Source organism: Hyla sarda, chromosome 1 (genome assembly GCF_029499605.1).
Source record: "Hyla sarda isolate aHylSar1 chromosome 1, aHylSar1.hap1, whole genome shotgun sequence".
In the NCBI taxonomy this organism is placed as follows: domain Eukaryota; kingdom Metazoa; phylum Chordata; class Amphibia; order Anura; family Hylidae; genus Hyla; species Hyla sarda.
Window position 1 is genome coordinate 16,076,569 of NC_079189.1, and position 14,579 is coordinate 16,091,147.

General features: G+C 43.0%; 1 protein-coding gene across 3 annotated transcripts in view; it reads left to right on the forward strand.

Moving 5' to 3' along the window:
* Positions 1 to 14,579, forward strand: part of EXOC6B (exocyst complex component 6B) — a 267,847-nt gene that overhangs the window by 159,600 nt on the left and 93,668 nt on the right. For all 3 annotated transcript variants that reach the window (XM_056552744.1, XM_056552745.1, XM_056552749.1), the window contains exons 12-18: positions 669 to 740; positions 827 to 924; positions 1,120 to 1,225; positions 2,808 to 2,917; positions 7,654 to 7,765; positions 10,800 to 10,934; positions 12,384 to 12,563. In XM_056552744.1, coding sequence (XP_056408719.1) covers positions 669 to 740; positions 827 to 924; positions 1,120 to 1,225; positions 2,808 to 2,917; positions 7,654 to 7,765; positions 10,800 to 10,934; positions 12,384 to 12,563 — 813 coding nt within the window. The remainder of the gene's footprint in view (positions 1 to 668; positions 741 to 826; positions 925 to 1,119; positions 1,226 to 2,807; positions 2,918 to 7,653; positions 7,766 to 10,799; positions 10,935 to 12,383; positions 12,564 to 14,579) is intronic.

The window sequence follows — 14,579 nt, forward strand, 5'->3', positions numbered from 1 at the left end:
CCCTTGCCCTGTCTCAGAAACACTTAGATGTCCATTTCTCTGGCTCATAAGTTTCTAGATGTCCCTCCTCCTGTCCCATGGACCACTAGACGTCCCTCCTCCTGACCCATGGACAACTAAACGTCCCTCCTCCTGTCCCATGGACCACTAGATGTCCCTCCTCCTGTCCCATGGACCACTAGATGTCCCTCCTCCTGTCCCATGGACCACTAGATGTCCCTCCTCCTGACCCATGGACCACTAGATGTCCCTCCTCCTGACCCATGGACCACTAGATGTCCCTCCTCCTGACCCATGGACCACTAGATGTCCCTGCTCTTGACCCATGGACAACTAAATGTCCCCCCTCCTGTCCCATGGGCCACTAGATGTCTCTCCCACTGCCCCATAGACCTCTAATTATTTCTCTCTGATGCATATACTTCTAGATGTCCCTTGCCCATAGACCTTTAGATTTCCTTTGCCCTGGCCCAGAAATCCTTTAGATGCCACTCTTACTGGCCCATCGACCTTTAGATGTTCCTCGCCCTAATCCTTTCACCTATAGATCTCCCCAGTCGATCGGCCTCTAGATGCCCCTCCCCCTGGCCCATTGACCTCTGGCACAGTCCACCAGCTGAATAATGATCTTGCTCTGACCTATTTGTAAATGCTCCTTTCTCCTGTAGTCATACTGCTCTGACCCGAACCTAGTGCTGGACCTTAAGAACCTCATTGTGCATTTTGCGGACACACTCCAGGTAGGCAGCGAGCTCTCATTCTCCTCCATAGTTCCTTTCTGTTGTTCCCTATATCCTAACCATATCCTCTTCATCGGTACATCCAGGGCTACGGCTTCCCGGTGAACCAGCTCTTTGACATGTTGCTTGAAGTTCGAGACCAATACAGTGAGATCTTACTGAAGAAGTGGTCTGGGGTCTTCAGGTAAGTGGATCTACAATGGGAGAGATCTTTATATTAATAACACATCATCACTACACATACCTGCTAATTTTATGACAAATAGATGACCCCCCCCCCACATTTGGTGTTTAGCACTGCTGATTCTTAGTTTGCATCTTTCTCATCTATTACACAGCTTTGGCTTTTTTTGATCATCCTTGTCTTTTTCTTGTGTAGGACCATCCTGGATGCCGATAACTACAGCCCAATCCCAGTGAGTGATGAGACTGCTTACAAGAAGATCATCAGCCAGTTTCCCTTCCAAGACCCCGAGTTAGAGAAGGTAACTTACTAATCTGTGACCCCTCCAATACTGCCCCCTGTGGTACCATACTAATCTGTGACCCCTCCAATACTGCCCCCTGTGATATCATACTAATCTTACCCCTCCAATACTGCCCCCTGTGGTATCCTACTAATATTACCCTTCCAATACTGCCCGCTGTGATATCATACTAAGCTTACCCCTCCAATCCTGCCCCCTGTGGTATCCTACTAATCTTACCCCTCCAATCCTGTCCCCTGTGGTATCATACTAATCTTACCCCTCCAATACTGCCCCCTGTGGTATCATACTAATCTTACCCCTCCAATACTGCCCCCTGTGGTATCATACTAATCTTACCCCTCCAATACTGCCCCCTGTGGTATCATACTAATCTTACCCCTCCAATACTGCCCCCTGTGGTATCATACTAATCTTACCCCTCCAATACTGCCCCCTGTGGTATCATACTAATCTTACCCCTCAAATACTGCTCCCTGTGGTATCCTACTAATCTTACCCCTCAAATACTGCTCCCTGTGGTATCCTACTAATCTATTACCCCTCCAATACTGCCCCCTGTGGTACTCTTCTAGCCTGTGACGCCTTCACTACTTCCCCCTATTGTACCCTACTAATGTGACCCCTGTGGTACCTCACTAATATGTGACCCCTCAAATTCTGCCCCCAGGATAACTTACATTTAGCTGCCTCCAGTCCTGCCCCCTGTGGTATCCTACTAATCTGTTACCCCTCCAATACTGTTCCCTGTGGTATCCTACTAATCTGTTACCCCTCCAATCCTGCCCCCTGTGGTATCATACTAATCTGTTACCCCTCCAATACTGTTCCCTGTGGTATCATACTAATCTTACCCCTCCAGTACTGCCCCCTGTAGTATCTCACATGTAGCTGTGACCCCCTCCAATACTGACCCCACTAGTACCTGTGACCCCCTCCAATACTGACCCCTGTGGTTATCTGACTAGTATCTGTGACCCCCTCCAATACTGACCCCGCAAGTAACTGTGACCCCTCCAATACTGCCTCCTGTGGTATATCACTAGTATCTGTGACCTCCTCCAATACTGCTCCCTTTTGTTCCTCACATGGACATGTGACCCCCTCCAATACTGACAACACTAGTAACTGTGAACCCCTCCAATACTGCCCCCCTTTGGTACCTCACTAGTATCTGACTCCTATGATACTGCCCCCTGTTGTACCCCACTACTAACTGTGACTCGTTTGGTACCCCACAAGTATCTGTGACCTCTTAAATACTTCCCCCTGTGATATCCCACTAACAACTGTGACTCCTCTAATACTGACTGTGGTACCCCACTAGTAACCTGACAACTCCATAACTGGCCTCTATGGTATCCACTAGTAATTGTGCCGCCTCAGATACTGTCTTTATGGTTTCTCACTAGTAACTGTGACCATCAGTCATCACCTGGATAATGGCACACTTACACTGCCCCTATGTTATTGGGGTATCCAAGGGGCCCCTAACATTACACATGTCTGTGCCCTGAATGATTGATCAGACATCACTCTTTACTGTGTGTAAAACACCTGCTCTCTCTTCTATTTACAGCAACAATTTCCCAAAAAGTTTCCCTTTTCCGAGTTTGTTCCTAAAATCTACTGTCAGATCAAGGAGTTTATTTACGCCTGTCTGAAGTTCTCTGAAGATTTACATTTAAGGTAAAAAGAATTAAAATGATTGTTATTAATCAGGAATGAAAATACCCAGTAATGTTATATATTACCCAGGTAGGACAGGTGAGGAGATGTCCAGTAATGTTATATATTACCCAGACAGGACAGGAGAGGAGATGTCCAGTAATGTTATATATTACCCATACAGGACAGGGGAGGAGATGTCCAGTAATGTTATATATTACCCAGACAGGACAGGTGAGGAGATGTCCAGTAATGTTATATATTACCCAGACAGGACAGGGGAGGAGATGTCCAGTAATGTTATATATTACCCAGGTAGGACAGGGGAGGAGATGTCCAGTAATGTTATATATTACCCAGGTAGGACAGGTGAGGAGATGTCCAGTAATGTTATATATTACCCAGACAGGACAGGAGAGGAGATGCCCAGTAATGTTATATATTACCCAGACAGGAGAGGAGAGTAATGCTATATATTACCCAGACAGGACAGGGAAGGAGATGTCCAGTAATGTTATATATTACCCAGACAGGACAGGGGAGGAGATGTCCAGTAATATTATATATTACCCAGACAGGACAGGGGAGGAGATGTCCAGTAATGTTATATATTACCCAGACAGGACAGGGGAGGAGATGTCCAGTAATGTTATATATTACCCAGACAGGACAGGGGAGGAGATGTCCAGTAATGTTATATATTACCCAGGTAGGACAGGGGAGGAGATTTCCAGTAATGTTATATATTACCCAGGTAGGACAGGGGAGGAGATGTCCAGTAATGTTATATATTACCCAGGTAGGACAGGTGAGATGTCCAGTAATGTTATATATTACCCAGGTAGGACAGGTGAGATGTCCAGTAATGTTATATATTACCCAGGTAGGACAGGTGAGATGTCCAGTAATGTTATATATTACCCAGGTAGGACAGGGGAAGAGATGTCCAGTAATGTTATATATTACCCAGACAGGACAGGGGTGGAGATGTCCAGTAATGTTATATATTACCCAGACAGGACAGGAGAGGAGATGTCCAGTAATGTTATATATTACCCAGACAGGACAGGGGAGGAGATGTGCAGTAATGTTATATATTACCCAGACAGGACAGGAGAGGAGATGTCCAGTAATGTTATATATTACCCAGACAGGACAGGGGAGGAGATGTCCAGTAATGTTATATATTACCCAGACAGGACAGGGGAGGAGATGTCCAGTAATGTTATATATTACCCAAACAGGACAGGTGAGATGTGCAGTAATGTTATATATTACCCAGACAGGACAGGGGAGGAGATGTGCAGTAATGTTATATATTACCCAGACAGGACAGGAGAGGAGATGTCCAGTAATGTTATATATTACCCAGACAGGACAGGGGAGGAGATGTCCAGTAATGTTATATATTACCCAGACAGGACAGGGGAGGAGATGTGCAGTAATGTTATATATTACCCAGACAGGACAGGAGAGGAGATGTCCAGTAATGTTATATATTACCCAGACAGGACAGGGGAGGAGATGTGCAGTAATGTTATATATTACCCAGACAGGACAGGAGAGGAGATGTCCAGTAATGTTATATATTACCCAGACAGGACAGGGGAGGAGATGTCCAGTAATGTTATATATTACCCAGACAGGACAGGGGAGGAGATGTCCAGTAATGTTATATATTACCCAGATAGGACAGGTGAGATGTGCAGTAATGTTATATATTACCCAGACAGGACAGGGGAGATGTCTAGTAATGTTATATATTACCCAGACAGGACAGGTGAGGAGATGTCCAGTAATATTATATATTACCCAGACAGGACAGGTGAGATGTGCAGTAATATTATATATTACCCAGACAGGACAGGTGAGGAGATGTGCAGTAGTGTTATATATTACCCAGACAGGACAGGGGAGGAGATGTGCAGTAATGTTATATATTACCCAGACAGGACAGGTGAAGAGATGTCCAGTAATGTTATATATTACCCAGACAGGACAGGTGAGGAGATGTGCAGTAATGTTATATATTACCCAGACAGGACAGGGGAGGAGATGTGCAGTAATGTTATATATTACCCAGACAGGACAGGGGAGGAGATGTCCAGTAATGTTATATATTACCCAGACAGGAGAGGAGAGTAATGCTATATATTACCCAGACAGGACAGGGAAGGAGATGTCCAGTAATGTTATATATTACCCAGACAGGAGAGGTGAGGAGATGTGCAGTAATGTTATATATTACCCAGACAGGACAGGGGAGGAGATGTGCAGTAATGTTATATATTACCCAGATAGGACAGGGGAGCAGATGTGCAGTAATGTTATATATTACCCAGACAGGAGAGGTGAGGAGATGTGCAGTAATGTTATATATTACCCAGACAGGAGAGGTGAGGAGATGTGCAGTAATGTTATATATTACCCAGACAGGACAGGGGAGGAGATGTGCAGTAATGTTATATATTACCCAGATAGGACAGGGGAGCAGATGTGCAGTAATATTATATATTACCCAGACAGGAGAGGTGAGGAGATGTGCAGTAATGTTATATATTACCCAGACAGGACAGGTGAGGAGATGTGCAGTAATGCTATATATTACCCAGACTGGACAGGGGGGGAGATGTCCAGTAATGCTATATATTACCCAGACTGGACAGGGGAGGAGATGTCCAGTAATGTTATATATTACCCAGACAGGAGAGGTGAGGAGATGTGCAGTAATGTTATATATTACCCAGACAGGACAGGTGAGGAGATGTGCAGTAATGTTATATATTACCCAGACAGGACAGGTGAGGAGATGTGCAGTAATGTTATATATTACCCAGACAGGACAGGGGAGGAGATGTCCAGTAATGTTATATATTACCCAGACAGGACAGGTGAGGAGATGTCCAGTAATGTTATATATTACCCAGACAGGACAGGTGAGGAGATGTCCAGTAATGTTATATATTACCCAGACAGGACAGGTGAGGAGATGTCCAGTAATGTTATATATCACCCAGACAGGACAGGTGAGGAGATGTCCAGTAATGTTATATATTACCCAGACAGGACAGGGGAGGAGATGTCCAGTAATGTTATCTAATCACCCGGGAAGGACAGTATAATTCCCTTTCCGGTTGCACATTACACTTTGCAGTGGGGGAAGCCTTTGCCCGTCCTTGGGTTGTTGGTCTTCATTCTTGCTTCTCGTCTCTGTTCTTGGTGTTTCCCTCATGTGTAGGTGGATAAGGGGTGAGAGGTGACTGCTTTTTCATTGCTTCCCGTCATGTCCAGGCCTCATAATCTCCATCAGACAAGGGATAAGACGTGAGAAGGTCACTGACCCCTGGGGCTGTCTTTGTGATCTTGGCACTTTGGAGCCTCCATCTCTCACCTCAGGAGATAACACCACTAGACCTCTCTGCTGTCATATCAAAGGGTCTGTCCATTACCATGCTCCTGAGACCATCCCCCTCTACTCTACATGTGTCAGGGGCCCAGCATGACCTGACATTGTCTTCACCTCCATCCCTGTCCCCATGACCACCATCGTGTAATCTACAGGCCATCTGCCGCCCCCAAACATCTCAATTTCCTGTCTGGTATCAGTCTGGAGTTCACTTGTGAAGTTCACCTTTCTGTAGCCTAGAAAACAGACCTTTGCTGCTCCATTCTGAAGTCGTTTAACTTTCATTAAATGCTTACTTTCCCATCCTAATGCTCTTTACACACATTAAGGCAGTGTTTCCCAACCAGGGTGCCTACAGCTGTTGCAAAACTACAACTCCCAGCATGCCCGAACAGCCTTTGGCTGTCCGGGCATGCTGGGAGTTGTAGTTTTGCAACAGCTGGAGGCACCCTGGTTGGCAAACACTGCATTAGGGGCATGTTACTAGAACCAGGCACTGGGTGAGGCCTACTAGAACCTATGTCTGAGGAGCTTAGGTGCAGGTTGGAAACCTTATGGGGGGGGTTCTGAAAATAAGTGAAGTAATAAATATCGCAGCCAAAAACCTGGTGCAACTTTTTTGTGAGTTAAAAATATATAAATATATAAAAATAATTAAAAAAATATATATTTTTATTATTATTTTTAGTATAATTATTATTTTTATTATATTATTTTTATTCTTTATTATTATTATTATTTTTATAATAAAATAGTAATAATAAAATAACAATATAATATAATAATAAAAATAACAATATAATAAAAATACAAAGAATATAATATAATAAAAAAGAATATTCTTTTTATTATTCTTTTTATTAATAATAATAAAAATAATAAAAATAGAATAGAATAATAATAAAAAGAATAATAATTAAAATATCATAAAAAAAACTTCCTCTACATTAGAGATAGAGATGAGCGAATTTACAGTAAATTCGATTCGTCACGAACTTCTCGGCTTGGCTGTTGATGACTTTTCCTGCATAAATTAGTTCAGCTTTCCGGTGCTCCGGTGGGATGGCAAAGGTGGATACAGTCCTAGGAGACTCTTTCCTAGGACCGTATCCACCTTTTCCAGAGCACCTGAAAGCTGAACTCATTTATGCAGGATAAGTCATTAACTGCCGAGCAGAGAAGTTCGTGACGAATCGAATTTTCTGTAAATTTCTCTCATCTCTAATTAGAGAGATTCTAATAGGGTTCAAAGTGTTTCTACTGTGAGATCTTGACCTGGTGATCATAGAATCAGGCCAAGAAGCATTTTCCCCATATGCGTCCTCCTGGAATGCTCGTCTTTTCATTACAGCTCCACGGAAGTAGATGACATGATCAGAAAGTCTACGAATCTCCTACTGACCCGCACCCTGAGCAATTGTCTGCAGAACATCATCAAGAGGAAAAACGTTGGGCTCACTGAGGTAAGAGGGAACCAGCTATACCCCTCATGTATGAGACGGGTCACCGGTGCATCCTACAACAGTGTGACCGTATTCCTGTTCTGTATTATGGTATGCTGGGGGGGGTCCACTGTAAACCTAGACCAGTGTTTCCCAACCAGGCTGCCTGCAGCTGTTGCAAATCTACAACTTCCAGCATGCCCGGACAGCCGAAGGCTGTCCGGGCATGCTGGGAGTTGTAGTTTTGCAACAGCTGGAGGCACCCTGGTATGAAAACACTCACCTAGACACTTCACACTATAGGCCAATTTTTGACTGGTTGACCCATTTTTGGAAACCCAGTTGTCCGCCCCCGGTTCCATCCATCGTGTGAGGTCTGCCAGTGTTTATCCTGCGGTCAGACGTTCCCCTTGCTCTTCCCCGGTCAGGCATTGAGGAGCACATACTGCTTGAATGCTCGGCAGAAGCCTTAATATGCGCTACGTACACAGTCTGGGGGCCGTGTTATCTCTGCCGCTTATTCTCCACATAGCTGGTGACGCTTCTCTTCCCATGAATGGACCCAGGAACAATAAGAGGGGTAATTACAGCAGAAGAGGCTGCAGTCAACCTCATCATTCTCCTCCAAGGACTGTTCTGTACTTGTAATGGAAAACATTCAGGATTACAGGCATATTATGCTTTTTTTTACAACTTCTTCCCAATATGCAAGTGCCATTAGTGTGTTTACCGTGTGACTATAAATCTCTTATACTCTAGTCACATCCAATGCTGCGTACACAATAGGGTGCATTCACACCACATTTTGTTATGACGGTCACCGGATCCGGGGCGCTCCTGTATCCCAGCCGGACCCGGACCCCCGATCTCATTCATTTGAATCAGCCGACCAGAGTCAGATAGGGACTCTGGTCGGCTCATTTTTACCCAGTACAGTGGTCTCTCAACATACGATGGTAATCCGTTCCAAATGGACCATCGTTTGTTGAAACCATCGTATGTTGAGGGATCCGTGCAATGTAAAGAATAGGAAGTTATACTCACCTGTCCCCACCGTTCCGGACCCGTCACCGCTGCCCTGGATGTCGCCGTCCATCGCTGTCGCCGCGTCCCCGGGGTGTCCCCGAAGCTGCGGACGTCTCTGCTTCCCCGGGATCCTCGCTCTCCGTCGCCGCTGTCACTACGCACGACGCTCCTTTTGGATGACGGGACGGCGTGCGCAGCGACGTGATAACGACAAAGAGCGCTGGCGATGCAGGGGATCCCCGAAGTGGATGCTCCGGAGCCCCGAGGACAGGTAAGAGACTATCACAAGGGGCACCATAAACGGCTATCCGGTGGTAGTTGAAGCAGTCTGCGCTGCCGGATAGCCGTTTATGCGATGGCCCCGACATACAAAAGCATCGTATGTTGATGCTGCCTCTGAGAGGTCATCGTATCTTGACATTATAGTATGTCGGTGCCATGGTAGGTCGGGGGGGGGGAGGGGTCACTGTATAAGGTTATCTGGCCGGACTGAAAACCGCGGTATGCTGCAGTTTTCAGTCCAGCCAGAAAACCGTATACTGGGCAATAAATGAGCCGACCAGAATCACTCTCTGACTCTGGTCGGATGATTCAAATGAATGAGATCGGGGGTCCGGCTGGGATACAGGAACGCCCCGATAAGGTGACCTTAATAAAACGCGGTGTGAATGCAACCTAACAAAGGTGCAGAATTGTGAAGGCAGCATTGGATCACTATCTGACTCAAATGAATGAGGTGCGGCCTTGGTTTGGCTGGGATACGGGAGCACACGTTTTTGACAACCACCAGCTGGATCCGGTGACCGTAATATCAAAATGTGGTGTGAATGCACCCTCAGCTTATGTAATCGCTAATACACTGTACATCTCCTTATGCCAAGAAGCACTCCAGGTTTTTGTTTTGTTTTTGCCCTGATTGCTCCTGCTAGCTCCCAAACCCCTTCAGTTCTGCCTGTATACTGCTGCTGTTATCTCTATGGAATCAGGATATATAGTAGTTATACCCCTCCCCGCTCTATCTGTATATTGCTGCTGCTATTAGAGATGAGCAAACTTGCTGTAAATTCGATTCGTCACAAATTTCTCGGCTCGGCAGTTGATGACTTTTCCTGCATAAATTAGTTCAGCTTTCAGGTGCTCCCGTGGGCTGGAAAAGGTGGATACAGTCCTAGGAGACTTTTTCCTAGGACTGTATCCACCTTTTCCAGCCCACCGGAGCACCTGAAAGCTGAACTGATTTATGTAGGAAAAGTCATCAACTGCTGAGCCGAGAAGTTCATGACGAATCGAATTTACTGTAAGTTTTCTCATCTCTAGCTGCTATCTCTGGCATCGGGATATATTGTAGTTATTCACCTCCCCTCCAGCTCTATCTGTATACTGCTGATATCTCTATAGGATCAGGATATATAATAGTTATACATCTCTTATCCAGCTCTATCTGTATACTGCTGATATCTCCATGGAATCAGGATATATAGTAGTAATACACCTCTGCTCCAGCTCTCTGTATACTGCCGCTATATCTATGGGATCAGGATATGTAGTAGTTATACACCTCCCCTCTCAGCATTATTTGTACAAACTGAGGACAAGGGTAGCACTGTTTCATGAAATATATATATAATTATTATTATTATTATTATTTTTATTTTATTTTTTTGCTTTCCTCCACATCAGTGCCCCACTTGTTTGATGGTTGTGTGTGGTATTGCAGTTCAGCTCCATTCACTTCAGAGGACTGTAAACAGCATATACCTTGTGCGGCAACGTATTGATAGGAAGCAGCCATGTTTTTCTTTCAAATTAGTGAAAAAACTGGGGTGAAACTGGGTACGCAACCTCTAACATGACCTGATGTGGGTCTGTAAACACTAGGTCATGCATCACTACATAGAGTACATGGTACGGTAACCATATGGTCAGACGGGTAATGATCTAAGCTATGTGGGCAGTCAGAACCTATGGAGTATGTCCTGATATTCAGCTAATTCCAATAGAGATTACTAACCATACTGTCCTTCTCCAGCTTGTACAGATAATCATCAATACCAGTCATCTGGAGATCTCCTGCAAGTACCTCGAGGAATTTATCACCAATATCACTAATGTTCTCCCCGACACCGTCCACACGACCAAGCTCTATGGCTTGACCACATTCAAGGTAAGGACAGGTGCTAATATCTGATCGGACCTGGCACCATTCTCTTCTCAGTAACAGTTACAGTGTTACAATATGCAGGTTCGGTACTAAGCTCAACAAAGCTGGCCTCTGGTTGTTTCACGTAACGTAGCGTAGGAAGTTACGTGAAACGGCTGTAAGTCAGCTTTGTTGCAGCTGTGCTATTATAAATGTCCATGGTGTCTAGTAGGCCAGTTTAAATATCCCTGGTATCTACTGGGTCTGCAATAGTGTCCCTGGGATCTAGTAGGTCAGTAATAATGTCCCTGGGGTCTAGTGGGTCAGTAATAATGTCCCTGGGGTCTAGTGGTTTCAGTAATATTGTCCCTGGGGTCTAGTGAGTCAGTAATAATGTCCCTGGGGTCTAGTGAGTCAGTAATAATGTCCCTGGGATCTAGTGGTTTCAGAAATAATGTCCCTGGGGTCTAGTGGGTCAGTAATAATGTCCCTGGGGTCTAGTGGGTCAGTAATAATGTCCCTGGGGTCTAGTGGGTCAGTAATAATGTCCCTGGGGTCTAGTGGGTCAGTAATAATGTCCCTGGGGTCTAGTGGGTCAGTAATAATGTCCCTGGGGTCTAGTGGGTCAGTAATAATGTCCCTGGGGTCTAGTGGGTCAGTAATAATGTCCCTGGGGTCTAGTGGGTCAGTAATAATGTCCCTGGGGTCTAGTGGGTCAGTAATAATGTCCCTGGGGTCTAGTGGGTCAGTAATAATGTCCCTGGGGTCTAGTGGGTCAGTAATAATGTCCCTGGGGTCTAGTGGGTCAGTAATAATGTCCCTGGGGTCTAGTGGGTCAGTAATAATGTCCCTGGGGTCTAGTGGGTCAGTAATAATGTCCCTGGGGACTAGTGGTTTCAGTAATAATGTCCCTGGGGTCTAGTGGTTTCAGTAATAATGTCCCTGGGGTCTAGTGGTTTCAGTAATAATGTCCCTGGGGTCTAGTGGTTTCAGTAATAATGTCCCTGGGGTCTAGTGGTTTCAGTAATAATGTCCCTGGGGTCTAGTGGTTTCAGTAATAATGTCCCTGGGGTCTAGTGGGTCAGTAATAATGTCCCTGGGGTCTAGTGGGTCAGTAATAATGTCCCTGGGGTCTAGTGGGTCAGTAATAATGTCCCTGGGGTCTAGTGGGTCAGTAATAATGTCCCTGGGGTCTAGTGGGTCAGTAATAATGTCCCTGGGGTCTAGTGGGTCAGTAATAATGTCCCTGGGGTCTAGTGGGTCAGTAATAATGTCGCTGGGTTCTAGTGGGTCAGTAATAATGTTGCTGGGTTCCTGTGGGTCAGTAATAATGTCCCTGGGTTCCTGTGGGTCAGTGATAATGTCCATGGGGGTCTAGTGGGTCAGTAAGATTAGTAATATAGGATGTATTTGTACTCAACATGAGAAGATTCCAGCCAGGACCCCTCTCTTACGTTGTATATCTTACTACAGGATGCTAGACAGGCCGCAGAAGAGGAAATCTATACCAATCTGAACCAGAAAATTGACCAGTTCTTGCAGCTGGCAGATTATGACTGGATGGCGGCAGAGTCTGCGGAGCATGCCAGTGACTATCTTGTGGATCTGGTTGCTTTCTTGAACAGCACATTTGCAGTGTTCACCCATCTGCCTGTAAGTATCTCTAATGTATGGCTCAGTGCACACTATATAGTAAGACTAAAATCTGTTACATGCAGCAGTCAATGCTCTTTAAATAGAATACTATATTATAATTCTGCCCCTTATGTACAAGACTATAACCACTATAATACAACCTCCTATATACAAAAATATAACTACTATAATACTGCTCCTATAAACAAGAATATTACTACTATAATACTGCTCCTATATACAAGAATATAACTACTATAATACTGCCTCCTATATACAAGAATATAACTACTATTATACTACTCCTATATACAAGAATACAACCACTATAATACAACCTCCTATATACAAAAATATAACTACTATAATACTGCTGCTATAAACAAGAATATAACTACTATAATACTGCTCCTATATACAAAAATATAACTACTATAATACTGCTCCTATATACAAGAATATATCTACTATAATACTGCTCCTATATACAACAATATAACTACTATAATACTGCTCCTATATACAAGAATATAACTACTATAATACTGCTCCTATAAACAAGAATATAACTACTATAATACTGCTCCTATATGCAAGAATATAACTACTATAATACTGCTCCTATATACAAGAATATAACTACTATAATACTGCTCCTATAAACAAGAATATAACTACTATAATACTGCTCCTATATACAAGAATATAACTACTATAATACTGCTCCTATATACAAGAATATAACTACTATATTACTGCTCCTATATACAAGAATATAACTACTATAATACTGCTCCTATATACAAGAATATAATTACTATAATACTGCTCCTATATACAAGAATATAATTACTATAATACTGCCCCCTATATACAAGAATATAACTACTATAATACTGCTCCTACATACAAGAATATAACTGCTATAATACTGCTCCTATATACAAGAATATAACTACTATAATACTGCTCCTATATACAAGAATATAACTACTATAATACTGCCTCCTATATACAAGAATATAACTACTATAATACTGCTCCCATATACAAGAATATAACTACTATAATACTGCTCCTATATACAAGAATATAACTACTATAATACTGCTCCTATATACAAGAATATAACTACTATAATACTGCTCCTATGTACAAGAATATAACTACTATAATACTGCTCCTATATACAAGAATATAACTACTATAATACTGCTCCTATGTACAAGAATATAACTACTAGAATACTGCTCCTATATACAAGAATATAACTACTATAATACTGCCTCCTATATACAAGTATATAACTACTATAATACTGCCTCCTATATACAAGTATATAACTACTATAATACTGCCTCCTATATACAAGTATATAACTACTATAATACTGCCTCCTATATACAAGTATATAACTACTATAATACTGCCTCCTATATACAAGTATATAACTTCTATAATACTGCCTCCTATATACAAGAATATAACTACTATAATACTGCTCCTATATACAAGAATATATCTACTATAATACTGCTCCTATATACAAGAATATAACTACTGTAATACTGCTCCTATGTACATGAATATAACTACTATAATACTGCTCCTATGTACATGAATATAACTACTATAATACTGCTCCTATGTACAAGAATATAACTGCTATAATACTGCTCCTATATACAAGAATATAACTACTATAATACTGCTCCTATGTACATGAATATAACTACTATAATACTGCTCCTATATACAAGAATATATCTACTATAATACTGCTCCTATATACAAGAATATAACTACTGTAATACTGCTCCTATGTACATGAATATAACTACTATAATACTGCTCCTATGTACATGAATATGGAGTTAACCATTTAGACTCCTTTCACACCGGTCCCTTATTCAGTGTTATATATGGGCCCCTTCAGGACATTATGATTACCGTATTTATCGGGGTATACCACGCACCGGCCTATAACACGCACCCTCATTTTACCACGGATATTTGGGTAAAAAAAGTTTTTTA